This window comes from Xiphophorus hellerii, chromosome 10 (genome assembly GCF_003331165.1).
Source record: "Xiphophorus hellerii strain 12219 chromosome 10, Xiphophorus_hellerii-4.1, whole genome shotgun sequence".
Taxonomy (NCBI): domain Eukaryota; kingdom Metazoa; phylum Chordata; class Actinopteri; order Cyprinodontiformes; family Poeciliidae; genus Xiphophorus; species Xiphophorus hellerii.
Genome location: NC_045681.1, coordinates 1,297,031 through 1,321,198, shown reverse-complemented (window position 1 = coordinate 1,321,198; position 24,168 = coordinate 1,297,031). Strand labels below are relative to the sequence as shown.

General features: G+C 38.8%; 4 protein-coding genes across 10 annotated transcripts in view; 2 read left to right on the top strand and 2 right to left on the bottom strand.

Annotated features, from left to right (window-relative positions):
- The first annotated feature begins 703 nt into the window (after nt 1-703).
- On the top strand, nt 704-7,063 carry ube2ib (ubiquitin-conjugating enzyme E2Ib). Its single transcript, XM_032575383.1, has 7 exons — nt 704-853; nt 2,244-2,319; nt 2,402-2,485; nt 2,714-2,786; nt 3,356-3,465; nt 3,544-3,623; nt 6,317-7,063. The coding sequence occupies exons 2-7, from the start codon at nt 2,254-2,256 to the stop codon at nt 6,378-6,380; spliced, it is 477 nt and encodes a 158-aa protein (XP_032431274.1). The 5' UTR covers nt 704-853; nt 2,244-2,253; the 3' UTR covers nt 6,381-7,063.
- Nucleotides 7,064-7,071: 8 nt separating this feature from the next.
- LOC116727742 (interleukin-21 receptor) lies at nt 7,072-14,007 on the bottom strand. 2 transcript variants are annotated; one of them, XM_032575374.1, is made up of 9 exons: nt 13,886-13,998; nt 13,046-13,090; nt 11,313-11,433; nt 11,047-11,234; nt 9,912-10,066; nt 8,917-9,091; nt 8,735-8,834; nt 8,566-8,644; nt 7,072-8,389 (listed from the first exon to the last, which is right to left on the bottom strand). In XM_032575374.1, the coding sequence occupies exons 4-9, from the start codon at nt 11,165-11,167 to the stop codon at nt 7,931-7,933; spliced, it is 1,089 nt and encodes a 362-aa protein (XP_032431265.1). In that variant the 5' UTR covers nt 11,168-11,234; nt 11,313-11,433; nt 13,046-13,090; nt 13,886-13,998; the 3' UTR covers nt 7,072-7,930. The 2 variants fall into 2 exon arrangements, with proteins under 2 accessions (XP_032431265.1, XP_032431263.1); XM_032575372.1 differs by lacking the exon at nt 13,046-13,090 and having other exon boundaries at nt 13,886-14,007.
- Nucleotides 13,910-22,976, top strand: cfap119 (cilia and flagella associated protein 119). 6 transcript variants are annotated; one of them, XM_032575376.1, is made up of 10 exons: nt 13,920-14,023; nt 15,828-18,210; nt 18,469-18,503; nt 18,589-18,654; nt 18,743-18,906; nt 20,120-20,190; nt 20,285-20,401; nt 21,111-21,186; nt 21,259-21,315; nt 22,781-22,976. In XM_032575376.1, exons 2-10 carry the CDS (start codon nt 18,193-18,195, stop codon nt 22,930-22,932), a joined length of 756 nt encoding a protein of 251 aa, XP_032431267.1. In that variant the 5' UTR covers nt 13,920-14,023; nt 15,828-18,192; the 3' UTR covers nt 22,933-22,976. The 6 variants fall into 6 exon arrangements, with proteins under 6 accessions (XP_032431272.1, XP_032431267.1, XP_032431269.1 ...); XM_032575380.1 differs by lacking the exon at nt 15,828-18,210 and having other exon boundaries at nt 13,970-14,023; XM_032575381.1 differs by lacking the exons at nt 15,828-18,210; nt 18,469-18,503 and having other exon boundaries at nt 13,910-14,023.
- Nucleotides 22,954-24,168, bottom strand: part of phkg2 (phosphorylase kinase, gamma 2 (testis)) — a 6,541-nt gene continuing 5,326 nt past the window's right edge. Inside the window, exon 10 of the mRNA XM_032575375.1 lies at nt 22,954-23,797. Within this exon, the coding sequence (XP_032431266.1) occupies nt 23,552-23,797 (246 nt within the window). The 3' untranslated portion in view covers nt 22,954-23,551. The remainder of the gene's footprint in view (nt 23,798-24,168) is intronic.

The window sequence follows — 24,168 nt, the reverse complement described above, 5'->3', positions numbered from 1 at the left end:
TTTCAAGTTTTTTATTTATTTATTTGCAACACGATGAAAAAATCCCGAGGGGAGTTCTCATATTTCACGCATGAAGTGGTTAATCAGTGACTCATCACTAAAATTGCGGAGGTAAACGGTGACCTCTAGCGTCATATCGTTGAAATTCGTTTTAATGCCCTAGTAGCCTGAAATAAATGCCTGTTTAAATGTAAGATAATACTTAAAACTCTGTAATACGTGGGGTGGTTAAGGTATTTAAAATTATCTGTCGTTCAGAAATGAAAGGTGCTTTTTATAGTGAACGCGTCACGTGTTTTGGTTTGTCTTTTAGAGGAGTTTAACGGTCTGCGGTCAAAGACGACACACGGAACAAGATAGAAACCTCCCAAGATCTATCAAAGAGACACTTTGGGCCTTTTTGTTGACTGAAGAGACTGAAACCCTTTCCTCGACATAAAAGGTTGAACATTTTACAAAAGTATACGTCAACCATATCGAATACAAAATAAATATAATCCCTTAAGCATTTTCTTACCTACAAAATTAAACTTGGTATGAATCTTTATGTAACGATGTATGTATTAAACTGTCGCAAAAAATATGAGCGAACAAGCAACAGCCGTACAGTCGTCCTCTGTTGTCTGGATAATTTATTAAAAACAGAAACAAATGAGGGGGAAAGCGCTCCTGGAGGGATATTTAAACAAAACCGGAAGTGAGGTGCGGATGACTGCGTGGTGTCGCTGTTTGAGGCTCGACTCGGAGCGGGTGGATTTTTTCGGGAGGGAAACTTTATCGGGTTTAACGGGATCCGAGCTCCATTAATTCATTTCGCCTAATTAGCAGAGCCAGTGCAGCCGTACTGAGAGAGGTAAGAACCGACCCCGATGGCTTTTATCTCTGCTTCTTTGTCGTGTATCGTGATATTTTCGCCCCCTTCACTTTGCGCCATTTTCGCTAGTTTGGTAACGCATAAATGTGCGCCTTTCAGCTCTTTGTCTTTATTCTTTAACGCTCTGCGACATGTTTAAATCCTCGGTGCTTTTCTTCCTATTTTTTTTCCAGCTAAAACGGGGTTATAAACGGGGTTTTCCGCCCTGTGGATGGCAGTGATTACTTTCCGCTCGTCCTAAATGGTCTAAATCAAGTGCAGTTGCGCATTTTTTGTGCTGCATCAGGCCGTGGCAGACGCTAACTGCGCCAGCGCCTGTTGGGATGTAGCACAATTCTGGCGCACATGAGTTAGCTTATCAAGCTAACAGGGTAGCATGCTAATCAATTAGCATTGGCGGTCAGTTTGTGAATGTTTTAGGGTGACTTTACCGGGACATTACAAGTCAGCGAGTTAAAAACTCAAAGTGTACACCAAAGTCAAAGTATTTTGTATCTTTTTATGCTCCAAACTTAGCGGAAAACATTTCCGGTTCAGTTCTAACCACCGGCTAACTTGGCTAGCCTTCCAGACATGTCGGATAAAAACGCTGCTTTCGGTCTTTCTCAGCCTAAGACCCTATAAAAAACCGCCAGTTTTTAACTTCAACAACAGTGAAGCTTTGTATGAATCTAGTGGGCGGCGTGCTGATGCTTTGGAGTAACTGTAAACATTTTGTTGCTACTTTATCTTATTTAACCGCCGTTGCTATAGAGATGGCGACATGCCATCAGAGCATCATAATTTAATGTTTTGAACGAACTTAAAGCAGTTTGGTAGGTTATCAACAAATTAAATCAAACTGTAAATGTATCAGGGTGTCATTAAAACATCTAAATGGACACAGATGTAAATATGTACCAATGTTTAGCTTTTAATGTAGCAAACTAGTTAGCATCCCATTGGAATATGTTTATCTTAACATAAATCTTTAGACAGTTTGTCTGATCTGTGATCAGATATTTAAGTGGTTTAATGTTTTTGTTATAAATTAAATGCATCAAAACCAAGACTCAACACACAAACCAGCAGTATTTACTCTGCGGATGCACCAATATTCCTTTGGAGCCGGTTCCAGTGTAAATTCATTCCTTTTTCTCCAAGGAGAAAAAATAATATTTTGTTTAAAGAAACCAAATAAAATGTAGGAACACAACCTTTCCAGTTTTATCAGACTCAAAAGGTTAATAAAAGTACATGTTATTGTCCTGGAAAAGCCTCACTTATTGCTCTTTATCTGTTTATTAATTTGAGATCATTTTACACCCTGCTCCTACTTTTTATTCTTGTAAAAGCTGCTAATAAATATTTCTTTACATTTTCTCTCCAGGAGTCTAAAAATGTCAGGCATTGCATTGAGCCGGCTTGCACAGGAGCGCAAGGCATGGCGGAAGGACCATCCGTTTGTAAGTCCCTCTCAGAAAACTCACCTGTTGAGTTTCATGTAATGATTCATCTTAATTCTGGTATATATTTCTGTTTTTCCAGGGATTTGTAGCCGTTCCAACAAAAAATCCAGATGGGACCATGAATCTCATGAACTGGGAATGTGCTATTCCTGGGAAGAAAGGGGTAAACTCTCCTGTTGTTGTAACCCAGTAGAGAATTCCCACAGGAAAAACGTTTTTTTCCCCTGTATTGGTTGCATGAATTATTAAACCGTTCCTTTATTTAAAACTTGAGGCCAACAATCATCAGACGCCGATCAATGAATGTTTCTGTTTCCAAATCGATGAAATCTTCTGTAAAAATGGCCGCCTGTGTCCTGCTGCGCTGACTAACGGCTCCGTCTCTTCCCAGACTCCGTGGGAAGGAGGTTTGTTCAAACTGCGGATGTTGTTCAAGGACGATTACCCATCATCGCCTCCAAAATGTGAGTCCTGCGACCCGCCGTGACCCTGCAGGACACAAAGAGCAAGCAGCAGAGCTGCACCGCGCCCGGATGTTTTCACTGAAATCCACATAAATTTCAGTTTTCGTTTGCAAATCGTTAACAGAATTTTTTAAATCCAGCAATTGTTACATTTCAAGGTTCCTAGAAAGTCAGAAAGTTAATTTAAATAGTTTCCATTCTGGATATTTGAAATGGAAAATCACCATAGAAACTTTTATTGGATTTTTATTTATTTTTTTTATTTATACTTTTTTAAACAGTAGAAAATAATCTGGAATAGGTTTAAGTCTGGAAAATTTAGATTTTCTTGTTTTGCTTTCATGATCTCAGTTAGGGATGATTTGTTTAGTAATCAAATATTCTTTCAAGTAATTTTCTAGATTTTAATAGTTTGAGTTGTAATAATCCTTAGATTATTAAAATGCTTTTTATAGTTTCATGAGTCACTTTTTAACAAAAGTCGTTTTGAACTAAAAGAGATTGTTAAACATGCAGAATCGGTGCTGAATGTTTCCAGTTGGCAGTAAAGCGTTTTGTTTTCATTCCAGGTAAATTTGAGCCGCCGCTCTTCCATCCCAACGTTTACCCGTCGGGGACAGTATGCCTATCCATCCTAGAGGAGGACAAGGACTGGAGACCCGCCATCACAATAAAGCAGGTCAGGATTATTACCGTAAACATAAGTATCAACATCCTGAATATTTAAAATCAATTAATGTTTATTTCTGCTGTTTAGATCTTATTAGGTATCCAGGAACTCCTAAACGAGCCAAATATCCAGGATCCAGCCCAAGCAGAGGCTTACACGATCTACTGGTGAGCAGCTGAACTGCAGTCTGAACCCTTTATTGTTATAGAGCGTTTTAGCTCAAGGCAGCTCAACGTGCTTTAAATGATAAAAACATCAGATTACAGCAGCAAAGTGAATGAAAAAGTTCTAATCCAGACTAAAATTAATCTAATCAGTTTCTTATGAATCACAAGCAGCTCTAACCAGCTGGATTTAGTCTAGATTTAAGGAACTCAGAGTTTCAGCTGTTTGTTTTCTGGAAGTTTGTTCCAGATTTGTGGCGCATAGAAGCTGAATGCTGCTTCTCCATGTTTGGTTCTGGATGCAGAGCAGAACCAGAACCTTCACACCTGAGAGGTCTGGATGGTTGATCCAGCAGCAGATCTTCAATCCGTTCAGTGATTCATGAACTACCAGTAGTAGTTTAAAGTCTGTTGTCTGTGAAGGACTAGATCCGGGTGGTGTAGATCCAGGTGTCGTAGATCGGGGTGGTGTGCTCTATCTTCCCGGTTTTAGTCAGAACTCTAGCAGCAGCGTTCTGGTTCAGCTGCAGCTGGAGGATTTTTTAATTTTAGTCAGACCTGTACCGACGCTGTTGCAGTAATAAATGCGACACATGGATGAGTTTCTCTGGATGTTTGTGGAACATTAGTCCTTCAATCCTGAAATGTTCTGCAGGTGTCAGAAGGCCGACTTTATAACTGTCTTTATGTGGCTCTGAATGTTCAGGTTCTCTGGTTTCTAGTGTTTTGATGTCAACTAAACCTCCAAGGTTTAGTTTAGTCTCTGTTCTCAGAGACTTCAAAATAGATTTTATTTGTTGTTTTGTTTATTTATTTTGGACATTTAAAATGTCTTCCACTTCCAGTGTTAAATGTTCATCAGAATTTAAAGTTCATTGATCTGTGAGAATGTGTTCTTGCATTATTAATTATCATTATGTTGCTGGAAAATGATTTCAAAACAACAATATTATTGTTTATCAAAATAACTTCTGGGATATTTTATTGTCCAGTAGAATTTATCATTTCAGATCTTTTTGTCATCCATTCTTTTCTATTTTGTTGGCCAAATTTTTACCACTCTTGACTTGTGGGTCAGGGGCCAAACAAAATCATTTCAAGGGCCACAAATGGCCCCTGGACCACACTTTGGACACGCCTCATCTAGAGTCCAGATGACGTCTTTGGTTCTGGCAGGATTCTGGTTGGTTCTGTTCTGGATTTCTGATGTACCCAATAAAATCTGGTTCATTTTTTATAAGTTAAAACGTTTTGTTCTGCCGTCAGATTATTTCACTTATAACTACTTACAGTACTTTTTTCATCAATATTATTATTAGCTCCTATTTGTTGCTGAAAAGTTACTTACAAGTTAGTTTTGTCTTAAATTAAGTGGAAAAGATGTTTGCAGTAGAAACTAGATTTAAAATACCGTATTTTCCGTACTATAAGGTGCACCGCATTATAAGGCGCATAGAATAGCCGCTACAGCGGAGGCTGGGGTTACGTTATAAATCCATTAGATGGAGCTGCGATAAAGGGAATGTCAACAAAATAGTCAGATAGGTCAGTCAAACTTTATTAATAGATTACAAACCAGCGTTCTGAAAACTCTGTTCATTCCCAAAATGAATAAACAGCTGTTTTATTATTTTCCCCGAGGTAAAGTCAGTGACGTGGTATTTTGGTGACACAGTTTATCTTTTAACAACAGCAAGGTATAACATATAGTGGAGGGGAACTTTTCCTCGATTCAATAAACACGTAAAAAACAGTCTGATACTGTTACGGTAAATCAAACGTTAGTGCAATCACAATATATATCCACTTCTGCACCATTGATTGGTTCATGTTAAATTCTCTGGCTGCTGCTCTGTTCCCATGTTCTACTGCGTCACTGATCGCCTTGAGCTTAAACTGTGTCGTAAGCGTGTCTCTTAATAGGAGCCATTTTGGGGTCTTCACACAAAATCCAGCCTGCACCGCACGCTTCTTCTTCTACGGGGGAAAATGAAGTCGGCAGCTGCTTACCATAGTTGCGAGACCTGTTGTGGCTCAATATTGGTCCATATATAAGGCGCACCGGATTATAAGGCGCACTGTCGGCTTTTGAGAAAATTGAAGGTTTTTAGGTGCGCCTGGTAGTGCGGAAAATACGGTACTTTTACGTTTAGTTTTTGCCGTGTTTCCAAAATGAAGTTAGAAAACTTCACCTTGAAAATGCAGGAAAGGACTTTGAACTTAGAAACTTAATGTAATGTTTTGATCCAATCAGGAAAGAGTAACAGTGCCTGAACTGTGCAGGTCAAACGTATCATGATATTAGCGTGTCATATCAGTCTATCAATAATTATTGATTAGTTTTTTGTTTTAAATCTCTTAAAAACTCCAAGCTGTTTTTATTTTTTAAGTTTTGAGGAACTTGAAACTGATTCAGTTCCAGTTACTAGGCAGGTCGTTGCTAGGTAACCGAGATTTGGGGGAACTTGAAACTGCTTCTTACCCAGCAGGTTGCTGGGCAACCAGAGAATGAGTGAGTCAGTAGATTCCACCAACTTTGAATATTCTGCATTCTGAATATTGTCAGATGCTACTGATATTGATCGGGCTTCCATCACTATATATATTTATTTATTTATTTTATTGATTTATTGTCCAGAACTGATCAAATTACACGCAATTTTAATTGATTTTCTCTGAAATTTCCTTCTTTTCAGCCAAAACAGAGTAGAATATGAGAAAAGAGTTCGAGCACAGGCCAAGAAGTACTCTCCGTCGTAAGAGGCTCGGCTCGGCTCGGCCCGGCACCGCCGCGGCTGAAGGAACAGGTTTAAGGAGAAGCGCCCCCCGCCTGGCCTCCATGAATGTGCCCCTCTCACACCGGGACTCGCTCACAGACTCGTATTTAAACTCCACATTCGGTGCCATCCGTTCTCCCTTCGCCTGACCGTTTGGTTCTGACCCGCCGGGCGGCGCGGCGCCGGGAGGGGACGCTCGTTTCTTTTTAAACGTTGTCTTATGTGGTGCCAGGGACGCAGCTTCGGTTTCTCCATCAACTCCACGCTGTCTGTTCATGGAAGTAAAGTCTTTTTTTTATTTTATTTTTTTGCTCTTTCACAGGGTCTCTTCCTTTTTTGTTTTCCATAAATTTAATGTAAAAATCGGCTCATTTCATTGTCAGTATTTGATCTGCTGTATAATGAATGGCACTTTTATACTGTTGTATCCCACTAGTGTCTCTAGATGGTCCAGTCTAATTTTCTTTCCCAGGTTTTTCTATTCAGCATGCTGTAATATACGATAGATCTGCTGCCTTGGCTCTTTGTTATTCAGAGTGTTGCTATGGGATACGTAAAAATGGCCGCAGTAACTGAGGCAGGTAGGCTTACTTCTGTACTTTAAGGTTATATGGTGCTTTGTTCATGTATGTGTTTGCTTAATAAAACTTTCTATAAAACCTTCAACTTGTTTATTACTTTTTCAAGCAATCGAAATTTTATTGGTGCCATAAAATTATACAGAACAAAAGCTGTGAGAATACATGAAATAAAGCAAAACTTGTAGAGTAACCTTACAGATCCCTAAAGAAGCTTGAATATTTTTATTTTACCTCATTAAAACCATAAACTTTGTTTTCATTTCAACCCTGAAAACAACCAGCTGTGAAACGTGGTGGTGGCAGCATCATGCTGAGTTGATGGAAAGATAGCTGGAGCTAATGCTGCGTTCAAGTTCCCTTGTAGCTCTGAGTTGGGTTTGACGTCACCATGGTAACCGCATTCCGGTTAACGAAGTCGGGATTCCAACATGGCGGCTCCCATGTAGACGTTCGTGTTGGTGCGTACAAACATTTTTAGCTTCGCTTTCAACAAACGTAAGTGAATTTGTTCAGGTTATAGTTTCAGGTCCTACATGTGGCTTTAATTTGAAGCACTTTATATCTAAAATATGTTTCTGCCGCAGCTTACTGCTGCTGAGCCAAGGAGCGGCCATATTTCTTGCTTTCTTTCCTGACTTTCTTCTCCTACTGCTAACATATCGGTCCAGGGCTGTAAACGGCCCTCGCGCCCCACTTTGAAGATGTGTCAGAACAGCCTAGTCAAAGTCCATATGTAAATATAATTGAGAATCTTGGAGAACTAGGAGTTGCTCTGCAGTCATTTTGACCGGACTGAAGCGTTTTTACAGTGAATACCTGGAGGAGTCGCCCCCTGCAGGCGCTCAGCTGCAGCTGCAGGTCAGGTAATGAATGAATGCGCCACATGATGCCATAAAGATGAAGTGTGAATATTTTTCAGGGTTTTGCTCATGGAGCTCATAAACTGTTGGGTTTATGCCTCCATCCCAGCGTCGGAGAAGCGCGGGTGGGCCTTCAGGTCTCCATGGCAACCCGCCGCGGCGCAGCCGGCCTGCTGCAGGCAGCTCAGCGTGCAGTACTGGTTGCAGTACCAGGACGACTCCTTCTCCAGGGAGGTGTCGCTGCAGAGCCAGCAGCCGGAGTCCTGCGCCGGGCTGCAGGACCGGCAGTAGCCGCTCAGGCTGCGCACCGACCGGCGCTGGTCCAGCAGCGGGGCCGCGCAGCCGCAGACCGACTCCCACATGCTCAGGACGTCCACTGATGACGACATGTTGCTGTAGACCCGGTTCTCCATGAAGTGCTGCTGGAACTGGGCCGGGTATTGGTGGAACTGGAAGTCCTGGACCGGCATGCACTCCACCAGGCTGTCGATCCGCAGCGCCTCCTCTGGTTTCAGCACGTCGGCCGCGTTTTCCTGTGTGACCACCCAGCTCTGCCGGACGGTAAGGAGCTCATTTCAGTTTTATTCTGATTAATCGATTAATCGTCGGAATAACTGATTATTCTAAAGATTAATCTATTGGTCTAAAAATTGCTCATCAGAATAATCGATTATTCTTTTAGTTATTCTGATGACTAGTCAATAGTTCGCTGCAGGTTCTGGATTACCTTAAAGTCTCCCTGGCAGTCTTTGTACAGGCTGTGGAAATACGGAGCAGGAGTTGGGATGAAGGTGCTGCGCTTCCACCTGGGTCAAAATGTTCTTTTTTAGAAAAACGTCTTCATAAACGATTTTAAAAATTACATTTTTAATAATTTAGAATGAGGAGAGCTTTACTTTCTGACTGAACCGTAGCAAACCAGCACCAGAACCACCAGAGCACATAACAGGCCGAACGTCACAGGCAGGTTAAAAATGAATCCGTTTTCCTTAAAAACTGCAGAAACACAAGAAAACCCATAAAAACCAACAGACAGGAAGGTTTCTGCTCTACGGTCTGAATGATTATTTAATCTGACCGTCAGCGGCCGGCTCCGTCCTCCACTGAACCGCAGAGGACCAGTCGCTCCACTGGCCCTGGTAGTGACCCTGGTTTGGACTAGACCGCACTTGTGCAGCGTACTCGGTGCCGGGCTCAAAGTACTGGTCTTCTACAAAGTGTGTTGTTCTGATGCTGATGTTACAAGCTTTTAGCTAAAAAACATACAGACGAGAAGAATCCAGTCATCCTGCGGATCCGAAACGTCAGATAAGACCGAAACAAGAGAATAAATAGAACCTGGAGGAAACGTTTGGACCCAACGGGGTTCCGTACATCAACACTGGTAACTGGACACAGATTATAGCTGTAAAACTTTATTGAGAATCAGATTATTATTAAATATGATTTCATTTGGTTCCAGAAAAGCTTCATTAAAATATGTTGAATTGTTTAAAATTTAAGTTTAAAGGAAATGTGTGTCGCAAAGAATAATCTTCATTGTTTGATTCTTGTGTTGCCATAGTAACAATCTGAAACGACGAGTTTAACTTTTCTTCGGCTAGTTGGGCAATATGGCTGAAAAACGTATCATGATATAAACGTTTCATATCAGTGTCAATAATTATTGATTTGTTTTTTCTTTTAATTATCAGAAATACTGACGAACTTTCCAGTTTTATCCAGTTTTCCCTCCATTTTGTTTTTTATTTTTTAGCAGTTATGAGGCAAAGAGGGGGAACTTGAAACTGCTCCAGTTACTCAGCAGGTCGTTGCTAGGTAACCAAAGTTTGGGGCGGGGGACTTGAGACTGCTTCTTACCTAGCAGGTTGTTGCTAGGCAACCAAAGAGTGAGTGAGTCAGTTGATTCCACCAACCTGGAATATTCTATTTATTAAATATTCTATCAGACGTATTTCCTACTGATATTGATCATGTGTCTATTGCAATATATATTGTTATTGATGTATTGTCTCAGTAATTAATAACTAATAATGGCTGATTGATTTTAGGCCCAGATGATGATGATCTCACCCAGTGTTTGTCGGCCATCTTGTGGAACTGCAGCTGATACATCAGGTATTCTCCCAGCGCCGTGTCGGTGAAACTCTCATAGGTGCTTTTCCAGGTGAAGTGGTGTCGGGTGGAGTTGTGACTGACCTCCAGGCAGCAGGGGGCGCTGGGCTTGACTGACGGAGGAAACAAAGCAGGGCTTTACCTGAGCTGCCACAGGTAGAGCAGCATGTTGACCTTTCACTAGGACCGCAAATAATGATTATTCTATCAATTATTCTGACGATTATTGGATTTTTATAACGAACAATCAATTACTAATAATAATAATTCATTTTTATGACAGTTAATTATTTCTATGAATTATTCCAATGATTAATTGATTAATCGAATAAAAAATTGGTACATTCTGAAGATTTTTCATTTAATCACTTAACCCTTTTTATAAATGCATTAAAATATGTAAATAAATAATGTAAGCAAGAAAATAAATAACAGAAATGGTATTAATAGGATATTTCTTTATACAGAGTTTGAACCAGGTGAAGCTAAAACTATCATTTGATGAGTTTCTGGGTTCCAAAAGTAAAAAAAAAACTAATAATTTGTGAAAAATGTTTTAGATTAATCTCAGAAATTTTCTAGAAAAAAACTAGAGAATCAAAAAATTTGACTTTTGAATCACTGAAATTTACAATTTTTCTATTCTGAAAATTATCGACTTTTCAGACGTAAAGCTTTCAATGTTTTTTTTCTTGAAAGTTTCTGATTTTTTTTCTCACAAATGTTCAACTTTTCAAACTCAACATTTTTTATTTTTTTCTAGAAGTTTTCTGAGATTAATTTTGAGTTTTCTTCTCGTAAAATTCAGACTTTGACCTCAGAAATTTTGTAGAAAAAACTCTGAAATTTCCAGGGTTTTTTTCTTGCAAAGTTTCGACTTTTGGAGCTCAGGAATTTTCACCTTTTTTTCTATAAACTTTCTGAGATTAATCTAAAATTTTCAGAGTTTTTTGGGAGAAATCGACTCCCTTTTTCTGTCCCTGATACGGCGTCGTATATTTCTGTTCTGCTTTGTGTTGCTCTGTCATAAACGACGCCAGTAAAATCGAAAAGGTTTGTTGTGATAAAATTTGTTAAAATAATCCCGACTTACTGTGTAACTCCGGCTCATAATTTTCCTCCAGTAACTCACAGATTTCTTTGTGGTTTTCACACAAAGAAATTTCAAAATATTCATCGTCTGAAAATCTTTCCGTCTCGTCGTCGTCGGGCATTAGGGATCTGTCGAGGGAACAGAAGAAGCCGGCCGTCGTGTTTTTCAGCAGACATTTATACTCCGTCCTGTGGAGAAAGAAACCAAAATGTAATGGCCGCCGTTGCTACGGGCGACGGGCCGTTTGGCTCTTTAATCCGACTTACTGGTCCAAATCGCTGGTGACTTTCAGCCAGTAGGTTTTGTTGCTGGCTGCTGGTGAGGCGTTCAGGGAACAGTTGAGGGTGAACAGATAATCGTTCACACAATCCAGATTATAATCTGCGTCTGGAAAAGATGGCAGACGTGAATTTTGATCAGTTTCAGTTAATCTCAGTGATCTTAATCCCATCCAAATATTTCGGGAACGTTCCTGAGTTTATTCTCCTTTCATCATCTTAAAGTAAACAACCAGTTTTCAGCAGGTAAAAATTCTGGTTTATGATTTTTAATGTCTGGAAGTTAATCTGTCGCAGCGATCCCATAATCTGCCGTCATTTGGAGGTTTAATTTGAAATCAAATAATTTATTTGGACTTAAAATTGCGTCAAAAGTTTGCTACAGTAGAAAAGAAGGGGAAAAAATACATATTTTACTTGAAAAATAAGTAAATATCTTACTAAATAATTAATAAAAAGAACAAAACAAACAATAAAAGCAAATATTGCCTGCAAAGTATTTTTTTTATTATTATTATATTTAGTAAACAAAACTCCCCTTTAATAAACTCCTAAGTTTTTTGTAAGTTAGTTTTGTCTTATTTTAATTTTACCAATAAATTTCCACTAGAAACTAGACTAAAATATTTGGTAAGTTTTTGTGTTTTTGCAGTGCAGAGAGCAGAGAAAAGGAAGGCGATAAATGTTAGCTTCTGCGCTAGCGCTAACACGACTTCTTCTGTGCGTATTAATGTGAATTCAGGCATATTTGGTGTTTAAAATATTACATTTAAAAGTGTTTTCAGAGGAAGTTTTAAGAGTTTGACGATTTTAGCTTTTATAACTCGGCTCAATGTTGCTGAATTAGACGGACAGTAAAGTTTTCGTTCCACTTCTTTTGTTTTTTTGTCTCATGTTTCAGATCTTTAAGCAACATCTGAAGCTCTGCAGGCCTCACTGCCTCATCATAGGTCAAAGGTCATGACTAACAACTCAGGGAGCGTCAGCTGTTTTTAGTCACTCAGGTTATTTTCTTATATTAAAGTTTGTTTTATGATGTGAAATTCAGTTAGAGTTGGATTGTTGTTTTAAAGTGACAAAATAAAAACTAAATAAATCCAGGAAATGCTTTTTCAAATGGTGCTAAAACTTCAGTAAAATAACAGAAACATGATTTTTATCACCATTTTCTTCACATCTGTTTGTTTCCGTTTCTGACGTGAGACGCAGAAACGCTGAGAGGTTTTCAGAGCCGCTGTAACCGAGCGATTTATTAATAATTTCTGGGTTGAGTTTGTGTTTGTTTCAGCTGCGTGTCGTTACCTTTGTCTGAAATAGACCAAAGTGTTTTATTCTGCCTGACTGAGGCGTTAGACGTGTGAAAAGTCAGAACAGACGCTGAGATGTTCACAGCCTCTCTGCTCAGACAAATAACACAAGATAAACTTAGTAGAGCCATCAGGAGCCACTACAGCCACCGTCTCAGAGTTTCACACATTTTTATTAAGATTCTCTTCATTTGACAAATGAACAACAGCTAAAATGCAAAAAAACTTAATCCTACCAAGAATATTTGGCCTAATTTCAGGGGCAAATAAGACAAAAATAACTTAGAAAATGAAGTTTCACCAATTGAAGCAGGTTGTTTTATTTGACTGGAACAAAACATTACAGAAAGTTTCAAAGTTCAGGGTTTGTGTTTTTATTCTACAGTAAAACACTGTAAAAACACAAACCCTTACCACGTATTTCTGGTTTAGTTTATTGGTGGAAACATCTCAGTACGCCTGAAATACAATAAAATTAAATTACATTTTGAGCAAATGGAAGCTTGTTTTAAGTCCATAATTTGTTAATATTGATAAAAATGACTAGTTTTGCTTGCAGATTATTTCATTTATAATATGGAAAAAATATAATCTTAAAAGTTAAATAATCTGCCAGTGGAACCAGTACTTTTTAAAATCAATATTAAAGAATAATTAACTCTAAACAAGCTCCTGTATCTTACTGAAAAGTTACTTGTAAATTTATTTTGTTAATTTTTAGAGATATTTGCAGTAGATACTAGACTAACATTACTTGGTAAGACTTTGTGTTTTTGCAGTGTAAGAGCTGATAAGGAAGACTGTGAGTGTTAGCTTCTGCGCTAAAACAGTCTCCACTGCGCGTATTAATACCTTTAGAAGTAAATTTAGTGTGTGAAATATAAAAAAAATTAAGCTAAAAGCGTTTCAAATCAGAAATGACTTCGAACTGATCAGAAGGTTCCAGTTCCACTGGCAGATTATTTCATTTTTTACAGTAGAAAAACATTTTTAAATAATCTGCCAGTGGAACTGGAGCTGTTACTGAGGAATTATTCACTTAAAACAAACTAATATTTCTTCCATTTTGTCTTATTGAAGATACTAAGATATTAGCAGTAGAAATTAGATCAAAAACACTTTTTAAAATTTGTGTTTTTAGCAGAAAACAGTTCAGTACAGTTCAAAACATAATTTTGATCATTTTCAAAGCTTTAAAACGTTGATCTGCTGAAGCTAATGAAGTATTTCTGTTGGTAGTAAACAGAGTGAAACCTGCAGCCGGGTCTCCTAGCAACCAGGTGGAGCGGAGGAGAGTCAGGATCAGCAGCTTCATCCTCAGAGGAGGCCGGCGCTCCATCGTCATCATCAGCCTCTGCGCCGCCGCCGGCTGAGATCTCTGCGCCCTCTGAGGTTTGCAGAAGCTTTAAAGCAGACTGACGGAGGCGGGGATCCGTTTCTCACCAATCGCCCGCGTCACTCAAAGACACTCAAAGAGGATGTTGTTTGTTTTGTTTTATTCTAAAAGCAGCTGAACTGTAAAATGTGCCTCAGGTTTAACAGGAAAGCCTGACTTCACCAGAGAACGCCCTTTCTGCTGGGTTTCCTCTCATTAGATGAATGTTTGTGAATCGTGGATGTTTGTTGTGTACGGAGGGTCTCATGCCATATTCACCATGTGGTGAGGCTGGTTTCGATTGCTGCGCTGATAAACATGCAGAGATGAAACTAAACGTGTCACGACAAATTTTACCATCTGAAGTACGCTGAGCGTCGTTTCACTTTCAGCTGGAGGAAATTGTAAAAATGTTAGAGGTTTAATCACAGAAACTGATTTTCTGCTGTAAAACGTAACTTTGTTTCAGGATGCACCGATCCGCTGTTTTCACTTCTGATACCGATGCCGATATCTGAGGTTAACTATCGGCAGATCTGATAAAACAAAAACCAGCTGAAGTGGCTTAAAACTTTTCTTTTTTTAGACACAGATGAACTGAATCATGAATTTATTTGATAACTCTGCACCAGTTCAGCGCTGGGAACAGCTGGATGAAACATGGAAAATCAACTTTAATCTGTTCAGTCGGAATAACAGCCAGTGGAAATAAATAAAACAAAAACATTAAGTTGACCTCAAACATAAACACCAACAAACTTTCTTTCAAATGCTTAAAAAATCTAATTATGAATTATAAACTTAATGTAAAATAAATAGTAAAGCATAGAATTAGACTGAATAGATCTGCGTTTATGAGTCAGGCACATCAGAGCTGGCCCAAAGCATATGCGAGTTAAGCAGCTGCTTAGAGCCTCCACATCACCAGGGGGCCCCCAAGAGCCCGAAGCTAGCATATATATACAAAAATAAAAATTGATTATGAAGTCTATATGTACTTCATAATAAATTTATATTTTATAATAAAATTAATCAAGTAAAGTACAGCGTAGTAAAAATACTTCTAAATGTAATTTTAAAAAAAAGTTATTCAAGTAAATGTAACTAGTAACTACCATTAATAACCATTATTGTCATTTTGGTCGTTAAAATACCAAACATCCTGTATATTTTGGTCTGTCTGATGATCAGTTCTAAATATGAGATGACTGATATTTTGCTCAGTTACTCAGAACTTTTTACCAAATACTTTTTTACTTTTACTTCAGTGAAGTGTTTGGCTACTCTTCCTAACTCTGACCTGACTACAAAGATGAACTTTCAGATCTTCTCTTATTGTCTGCATCACTGCGCGTAACACAAACCCTGTAAATTCTAGACACTAACAGGTACCATAGAATTGCACAAAAATCCCTGAGGGACGGCGGAGTCCCTGCTCGAAATTCAGTGAAAGATTTGTACGGAGCCTGGTGCCGGAAGCCCATTAAAATGCTGTTTACATCGTTTTAAACTGTGTGATTGTGAGTGGGAATAAAAATAGCAACAGGTATTTTGTTCCATATAACGCAGTAGTAGTGTAACAGGTAAACCTCTATGGATGCAAACTCCACTAAAAACCCACCTGTTTAGGATTGTATTGAAACGTAATCAATTACAAATTTATTGATTTAATGTCATGTTTTGATTATTGATTCTATGTTGCTTTGTGTTTCTGTGTTTGATATGATGTAAAGCACTTTGAAATGCCTTGCTGCTGAAATTGCTATACAAATAATTGATTGATCTTTTTAAACAGTAAAAATAATCATAATATTTTTTCAGTTTTCCTCAGTTTGGGTGTTGTCGGGCCCCCGGTGGCTGCTGCAGCAGGACCAGAGGATCTGTTGTGCAACGCCACAGCGCCGCAACGCCGCAACGCCCAGCCCTGCTGCTGCTGCTGCTGCTGCGATGCTCAGATAAAAAACCCCGAGGCCCACGGCTTCCTTTAGCACCTCTGATTCTGTAGATCTTCAGCTGCAGCGTTCCATGAGACCGTCTGCACGAAAACGACCAAACGATTCAGAACGACCGTCTGGAGGAAAATAAAAACCTGACAGCAGCTTTCAGAATAACCTGAATGCATTCTGCTGCTGTGAGGTCAAAGGTCAAAGCGATAACAGTCATCTCTGCTGCGTTTGGGTTCGGTTGTCGGAAACATCTCATCTGGCCTCGCCGCAGCAGAACTGCAACCTATTTTTATTAATTAGCAGCTCGACTCCTGGCCTGCAGCGCTGATGGAAATATTTATGTTGCGCAACCAGAGATGAGTTGATCTTTAGTGCCGAGCGGCTCTGCAGCATCTGATAGCAGGAGTTTCTTTAAATAAAACGTTTTCATCTGTGGTGATAAAACTCTGATATGATGCGAAGGGATGACATGAAGCGCTCTGCTCTCACACTGATAACAAGGATTTAACAGGAACATCTGCTTGATAACAAATGGTAGCAAGAGAGAAAAATAATCAGTCAACTGTGAAAACATGAGATGTTTTTACTGCGAAACCAAAGAAAATTCAAATTTCTGCTTTTATCAAATAGAAATAAAGTAATATTTGGCATTTTAAAGTGTAATTAAGGTCATTAGAAATGAATTAGAAGTGCATGTTTCTACCTGAGGTTTATTTACCAACTTAAACCGCATTCTGAGTTTAAAAATCCAGTTTAAGTTGGTGTCCAAAGTGTGGTCTAGGGGCCATTTGTGGCCGTTTCAATGATTCTTTTTGTCCGCTCATGACAAGTAAAAAACTGGGCCAGCAAAACAGAAAAGAACTGAACCAGAAACTTGTGGCAATTATCTGTTTTTTTTTTTTTGATGAGGCAAAAGCCTTTTTTATGTTTTCAACGATTTACAGATTCAATAAAAGTTTTGTTTATTTTTGAGCAGGTCAAACTACAGTAAATAACAGGGAGAAAAAAGTTACAATAAATGAATTTTTGTATTTTATATTCAATGAGGGTTTTTTTTGACACCGCTGATCTAAAACATTCCCACATCATGATTCTGCCACCACCATGACAGACAGGTTCCTCTCTGCCTTGTTATGGTTAACTGAAAATTAATCTCTTATGCTTTTTTTTCTCGTCACTCTTCCATAAAAGCCAGATTTGTGAACTGTACAGGTAATAGTCGTGCAGACAGACTGGTCCACCTGAGCTGTGGATCTGTGCAGCTCCTCCAGAGTTAGGACTCATCTGTGAGTTCTGGTTCTGGATGTTATGTTTTCTGATGGTCCTGAAGATTCTTGCCTGGATTATGCTTCAAAATCCTCTAAACACAGCATTTATCCTTTGCTTATCTCACATTTTTTCCTTCCACTCAACTTTCAGAGACTGAATATTTTCAGTCTCTGTAAGCTGAAATCACCAAAGTTACAAGATATAAAGCCTGGAAATATTTCATTCTGTGTGATGATTATGTAATGACCTTTCCATAAACTAAACATGATTCTCAAGGAACGGCCATCATTTTACCAGGTTTGGCCATGGCCCCCTCCCGGCCACCCCTTGGTGCCGCCACTGGTTTGACACACAGTTCTGCTGAGGTGAAGCCATTTTTTATTGATTTTTTAAAATATGTTTTTATTGTTTACTTTAACATTTTTCCTGACCTGGTCTGGCCACCCCTTTGAACATTGTCTGGGGGCCCCAATAAAAAAATATTTTATTAATTTTTCTCATGCTAATATTTTGAGGGAACAGTTTTTAGTTAGGCTAGACCGGAAACCGGAAACTGACTGAGCCCTGTTGCTAGGTTACCACGGACTCAAATTGCTAGCAGCAGTGAGCACGGTGCTCTGTGTGGATATGTTACGTCCTCGTCGTGTTTATTCATAATTTCTTTGTGTGTCTACTTACATAAAACCATAGTGTTGTTTCTTTACATGCTAATATTTTGGGGGACGGTTTTAGTTACCGGAAACCGGAAAATGATTTAGCGCCGTTGCTAGGCTACCAATAACTCACAGATGCGTGTTTGTAGCTTTGCGGTCTGTTTTCGATCCTCTAATCCAAATATTTAACATTTAGCAAACCCTATGTCTCTTTTTTGGCATCTTAAACGGTTATTTTAAGTTTATGAGCAAATAAGTATTTAACAGTTTTTTGTTTTTAGTTCTGAATTGCTGCAGTTTGTTAATTAAAGCAATAAAATGGACACTAATATTAAGGTAAGCTCCTCACGTAGCCAGCTGGCTGCTGCTTTATTATCTTAATTGTACGTTTATTTTTTATTATTATTTAGTTCTTTTGTTTTAATTGAGTTTTTTTCCTCAAAAATTATATAAAAACCTAAAAAGTTAAAGTTAAAGTAGGGCCCCAAAATACCTAAAATATGACAATAAGCAGAGACACGGTGTTTCTCCATGAACATTTTTAGCTTAGTTTAATTTTTCCAGGTAATAAAAACAGATTCCTGTTCTCCATAGGTACCTCGGGACCTGAAAGCAAAGTTGTTGCTATGGTGACATCATCTTCATTGCATTTTGGTTTATTTACGCCAGATATCGCCCAACGTCAGGTTTTAACCCTGGATTTGTTCTTCCCAGGACAGACATCAGCTTCCACGACATGGAGGTCATTGACCAAATTCAGTCCGTTCCTGATCTGGAAAGGTGTTTCTGTTTACGGTCAAACATCCTTTGGTCCTGAATGCCTGAGAGGCTCCATGTTTTAATCGGTGCTTCCTCTGGTCTGTGGCAGCGCCCTGTGCAGCGTGTTGGCTGTCGACCTCCCAGAGCCAAAGAAAGGAGTCCTGCTGGAGCTGTACGTCCAAACGGTGCTTTTCTGCAGGCAGCAGGGCTTCAGTAAGGAGCAGACGTCTGCACTGGTTTCCATCATCAAGTCCATCCACGAGGCCAACATTGGTGAGCAAAACTCAGCTGTTTTTATTATGAAGCATTACATACACTGTACTGCATATTTTAGGTTAAATATCTACTGAAAATAGGGCAGTTTGTAACTTTTATTTTAAAATATGTTGTTTACATATTGGCTAGATCTGTCTCAGTGTTGTGACAGTTTGTGATGAGTCAGATAATCTGAGAACAGATCGCTCTAATCCACCTCCTCTCTGAAGAAATGCACCAAAAACAACCAATCAGAGCCAGGAGGCGGGGCTTAGCGCTTTCAATCATCCTTGTACACTGCTAAACGTGTTAAAGTCGAGAGACAACTTATCTTACAGGAAAACCATTTATCTGTCTTATAACCAGAGTTGTGTAGTAATGAGTAACATTTACTGGAGTAACTTTTGTTAAAAAAAACCCTCAAAAGGTATTTTTACCACGTTGGACTTTTTACTTTTTTTTTTTTTATTAAATTTTTTATTTTTTTTTTAACCCCTCCAGGGGGTCTTTTTGTGGGCTCTAGTGTCCCTTTTACGAAAGTAAGCTGACAGGAATGGAGAAGGAGAGGAGGGAAGACATGCAGGAAATGTTGCCGGGTCCGGGAGTCGAACCCGCGACGGCCGCGTCGAGGACTCGAGGCCTCCAAATATGGGTCGCGCTAACCGCTACGCCACCACGGCACGCACCGGACTTTTTACTTATACTTGAATAATTTTATTATGAAGTATTTCTACTCTTACTGGAGTGAAATTTCTGGATTTTCTACCCACTGAATAAAAAACAAACATGTTTTAACCAGGAATGAACCAGACTCAGACACACAGCTGCAGTTTCTGTTAAGGTTTCATCAGTTTTTTTATTGAAAGAAACTGATTTAGAAAAATGTTTCTTTTGCCTGATTTTATTTTTTGTTACTTATACGAATTATTGTAATTTGGTCCTTAAAAAAATACCAAAATTTCCACTTAACTTTACATTTTGGTTTGATGATAATGTCATTTTTAAATATTAAATAATTGATCATTTGATCAGTTACTCAGTACTTTAGACTTTTGACCAAATACTTTTGTTCTTTTTGGATGGAAACCTTTGAGTATGTTGAGGTGCTGCTGTAGTTTTTTGGTACTCTACCCAAATATGTAAAAACATATTTGTTGAAACCGTATTTGTTGCATACAGCATCTTTAAGGTTAGTTTTAAGTAAAGGAAAATATCCTTCTTCATTTTGCAGAAACTCCTCTCAACAACTCTGAGCATTGTCACAAATACTGCAACGATCTTCTGCTGTGTCACTCGGTCAGGGTGTGTGTCACCAACAGGCCTATTTTAGTCGCAGCTGAACATTTGCGTCTCACCGCCGCGTTCCCTCCTGATGCGCTCGTCTCTCTTCCAACAGAGACCTCCCTTCAGCGTCAAGCTGTTCAGCCTGGAGGAGGCCAACTGCGTTTTAAATTACATCCAGGACCATTACCTGCGGCACGACAAACTCTACAAGTACATATTCACCCCGCAGGTAACGTCCGTTCAGCTCAATGGGAGCATGGAAAATCCCAAAGGTCTGTTTTAGTGGGGAAACTTTGATGATTTTCTCCCAATGTGGAGTAAAATCGGTCCTGTTGGATGGCAGAAGGGCCTTTGTAGATAGAAATAAATAAATAAATTCTGCCAAAAAATCTGATAGTTTTAGAAAAAAAAACATGAAAATATCTGAGTTTGAAAAGTGTAAAATTTGCTAAAAAAAGCTCAGGTTTTCTTTTTAAAAAATCATGGAAAGTAAAACATTGCCAGCAAAAACAGAAATTTTGAGATTTCAAAATTTTCAACCCCCCCCCCCCCCGCCCAAAAAATAAGGAAAATTCAGAAAAAAGTCGCAAGTATGCTAGAAAAACTCAAATCTTCTAGGGAAAAACATGGAAATTTTTGAGTTTGAAAAGTCACGATTATCTAGAAAATCTTTGAGAATAAACTTCATTTACTCTTTGAAATTAAGAAAGTTTCTAGCAAATGTACAACTTTTCACACTCAGAAATAAATCTTGTTTTTCTACAAATTTGGTGTGTCCCTTTTTTTAAGAAAAAAATTGTTTTCAAATATCAAAATATTCTTACACATTTTAAAAGAAGTTTGAGATTTATATTTTCTTTTCTTTGATTCATTCATATGACAATATGTGGAGAAAAGTTGACACTGAATTATTTTCTCCTTTTTAAATCTCCCAACAGGTAAAACTTGATTTGTTTTTAACTTATTCTGGGAAGGGAGGAGAAGGATTGGCTGCAGACGAATCCGCTGCACAAGGTAACAATCTCTGTTTAACCTGCATCAAAACTGGAGACAAAATAATAATAAAAAACTTTTCATCCAAAACAGCGGACGATTCTTCTGAGGCACAGAAAACTTTGGCCATGGAGGAAGAAACTGCAGAAGGTAAAATGACTTTTACAGTTTACTACAAACTCTGATGAAGATTTGTGAAACTAAATCTTACCAAGTGTTTTTAGTTTCTAGTGCAAATATCTTAGTACTCGGAATAATAAAATTTGTACTTCTGAAGGAAACTTTTCATGTTATAAGTGAAATAATCTGCTGGCAGAACAACAGGGACAGTGGCAGATTTTTCAGACCTTCGTGGATTCTGATCAATCACTAACAATAAATTGATAAGTGGCAATTTTCTTAAAAAACTGAGTTTTTTCTTCAGTCGAGAGGGTCGACCGTCTTTTAATAATAAAGGGAAACTTTTTCATAATAGGAATAATAAAAAACAGAATTAAATGTTAACATTTTTGTCAGTTGTATTAAATACTGCCTGAATAAGCAGAAAATTGTGGTTTTCTCACAATATTAAACTATATTTAGAAAAACAGGAACCTCGTGAGGTGCTCAATAGAAAAATAGAAGATGAAACGGATAAAATGTGAAAGTTAATCCCACATGAACAGAGACTTTCATACAGAAATACCGTCTGTTGCTAGAAGGAATGTTAACACTTCGCTCCATGAAGTGATTTAACTCATTACAATCCTCAAAATCTCGTTCTTAAAACGAGATTTAAAAAAAATCTCGAACCGTTTTTATTGACCTCTTGTTATAATTTTCCTTTGTTGTCCCCTGTGGAGTTTATCTACTGTTTAGATTTCAACACAGAACCGCACAAAATGTATTTTACATCCCACACGGGACTCTGTTTGGACCCTTTGGCTTTGCTGTTCCGGTCTGGCCGCCATCTTTGTTTCAACTGGCTCCGGTTAGGAATGACCAGCGGCGCCCTCTGCTGGATGGCGGTCAAACGACAACATTAAAAAAGGTCTAAAGTGAGGTGATTAGTCAATCGAGTAATTGATCCAATTATCAATCATTTAATATTTAAAAATATTAAATATAAAGTTAATATCAAAATATAAAGTTAAGCAGAAATTTTGGTATTTTAATGACCAAAATTATTTAATTCATATAAGTAATAACAAATAACTAAATCAGACAAAATAAAAATTTTCCAAATCAGTTTCTTTTGATGCAAAACATAAACTTTAACAAAAACTGCAGGTGTGTGTGTGTCTGGTGATTTTTTGGTTAAAATATGTTTGTTTTTCATTCATTGGGAAGAAAATCCAGAAATTTTACTCCAATAAAAGTACATTTTACACCTGAAATGTACTTTTAGGAGTATCTTTACTTCTAAAAGTACATTTAAAAAAGTGACTCAAGTAAATGTGACTAGTTGCTACCCCACTCTGATGGGAACCAATTTTAATCTAATAAACTAGTAATTACATGTAAGTTTACAGATAGCATCTATAATTTTAAGGTTTCTTAGAGATGTTTTATCAGAGGCGGCTATCAAAATGGCCGTCTGTGTTTACAGCATGAGCGCTGTGTGTCGTCCCTCCAGCCCCCGTGGACCTGAAGGCCCTGGTGGAGCAGGAGGTCAAGGAGCAGATGGAGCAGGTGTCCAAGCAACTGGACCAGCGCATCAAAGAGACGGCGTCCGAGCAGAGCAGCAGAGCCCAGTCCGCCAAACCCGGCAAGAAAGGCAAAAAATAACCAGAACAGCTCGCGCCAACGTTAAATTAAACTACTTAAACATCTGTTTTATTGTCAGTAAAACGTTTGAGTTCACATACAGTACAATCCTGAAGCAGGCACTTTAAATGGAAATGATCAAAGCAAAGAGTCGGGAATGCTGCTGCTGCTTTTACCATCAGTGAGTGGTTACGTTGTTGAGGAATGCCTGAATCACAACTACAGTCACCTACAGTACCGATATGCAACTCTGGAAGAGTCTGAGCGTTAAAATAACGAGGCTATAAAAATATCATCTGAATGTTTTCATTTCCAATTTCCTTCTGCAGATCAAGGACTGGCAGGCAAAAGTCTAAATATACACAGTGTACTTATGGAAATTATTGTGCAACATGTTCTCCTCTACAAAGTGCATCGCATGAAGTCTGAACAGAAAAAAACGTTTCAGTCACAATCTGGGATCGACACAGATAAGGAATATCAACAGATGCATCTTGAACTCGCAGCGATGCGTTCAGGCGTCGCACTTCCTGATCCCTGAATCGCACGGCAGAATTAGACAGTAACACGACGTGGCAGCAACATGCACACGGTTAAATAAAAATAAACTAAAAGCAACGGCTCAGGTTTTACAGCGCCTCTACGTCTCAAAGTCCTCCAGGCCCAGCAGGACGATCTTGGCCGTGTTCTGGAACAGAGCGGCCCGGTTCTGCTGCTCGCCCTTCTTCACCCAGTGGCCGTAGATCCGGAAGGCGCAGCCGTCGATGAGCTTCCGCACGCCGCGGAGCGAGTACGGGTCTCTGGCCAGAACCTCCCGGGTCAGAGGTCGGGCCCGGCGATACCGGCTGTACATCCTGATGCAGGCCAGAACGCTCACGATCAGAACCTGGACGAGACGAGAAGAGAGAGAGCGCTGCAGATCATCATCAAGAGTTTAGTCACAAAGCTGCTTTTATTGTAGAAGGACGGCGAGTCACGGCCGCTGCAGGTAGAAAAAAATTAATTTCAGCCACAAAACTCAGAAATTTAGAGACTAAGCTCAGAAAGTCTCAAAAATATGAAAGAACAAATGCATTTGAAATTAATCTCATATGTTTCCAAGTTAAAAACTTGAACATTTCTGAGTTTGAAAATTTGCTGGAAAAAACAACTCAGAATTTTTTTGATTAATCTCTGAAATTGTCTGAGGAAAAAAAGGAAATTTCTGAGTTTAAAAAGTCCAAACATTTTCTAGGCAAAACTCAGGACATTTTGAGA

Coding starts and splice junctions, on each gene's coding strand:
- ube2ib (XM_032575383.1), top strand. CDS start 2,254: ATGTCAGGCATTGCATTGAGCCGGCTTGCACAGGAGCGCAAGGCATGG. Junction 2,787..3,355: donor CCCATCATCGCCTCCAAAAT/GTGAGTCCTGCG, acceptor TTTTCATTCCAG/GTAAATTTGAGCCGCCGCTC. Junction 3,624..6,316: donor GAGGCTTACACGATCTACTG/GTGAGCAGCTGA, acceptor CCTTCTTTTCAG/CCAAAACAGAGTAGAATATG.
- LOC116727742 (XM_032575372.1), bottom strand. CDS start 13,979: ATGATGACGATGGAGCGCCGGCCTCCTCTGAGGATGAAGCTGCTGATC. Junction 11,434..13,885: donor GCTAGGAGACCCGGCTGCAG/GTTTCACTCTGT, acceptor CATCTTTTCCAG/ACGCAGATTATAATCTGGAT. Junction 9,092..9,911: donor AGATGGCCGACAAACACTGG/GTGAGATCATCA, acceptor TATGTTTTTTAG/CTAAAAGCTTGTAACATCAG.
- cfap119 (XM_032575376.1), top strand. Junction 18,907..20,119: donor CATCCACGAGGCCAACATTG/GTGAGCAAAACT, acceptor TTCATTTTGCAG/AAACTCCTCTCAACAACTCT. Junction 21,316..22,780: donor GGAGGAAGAAACTGCAGAAG/GTAAAATGACTT, acceptor TCGTCCCTCCAG/CCCCCGTGGACCTGAAGGCC.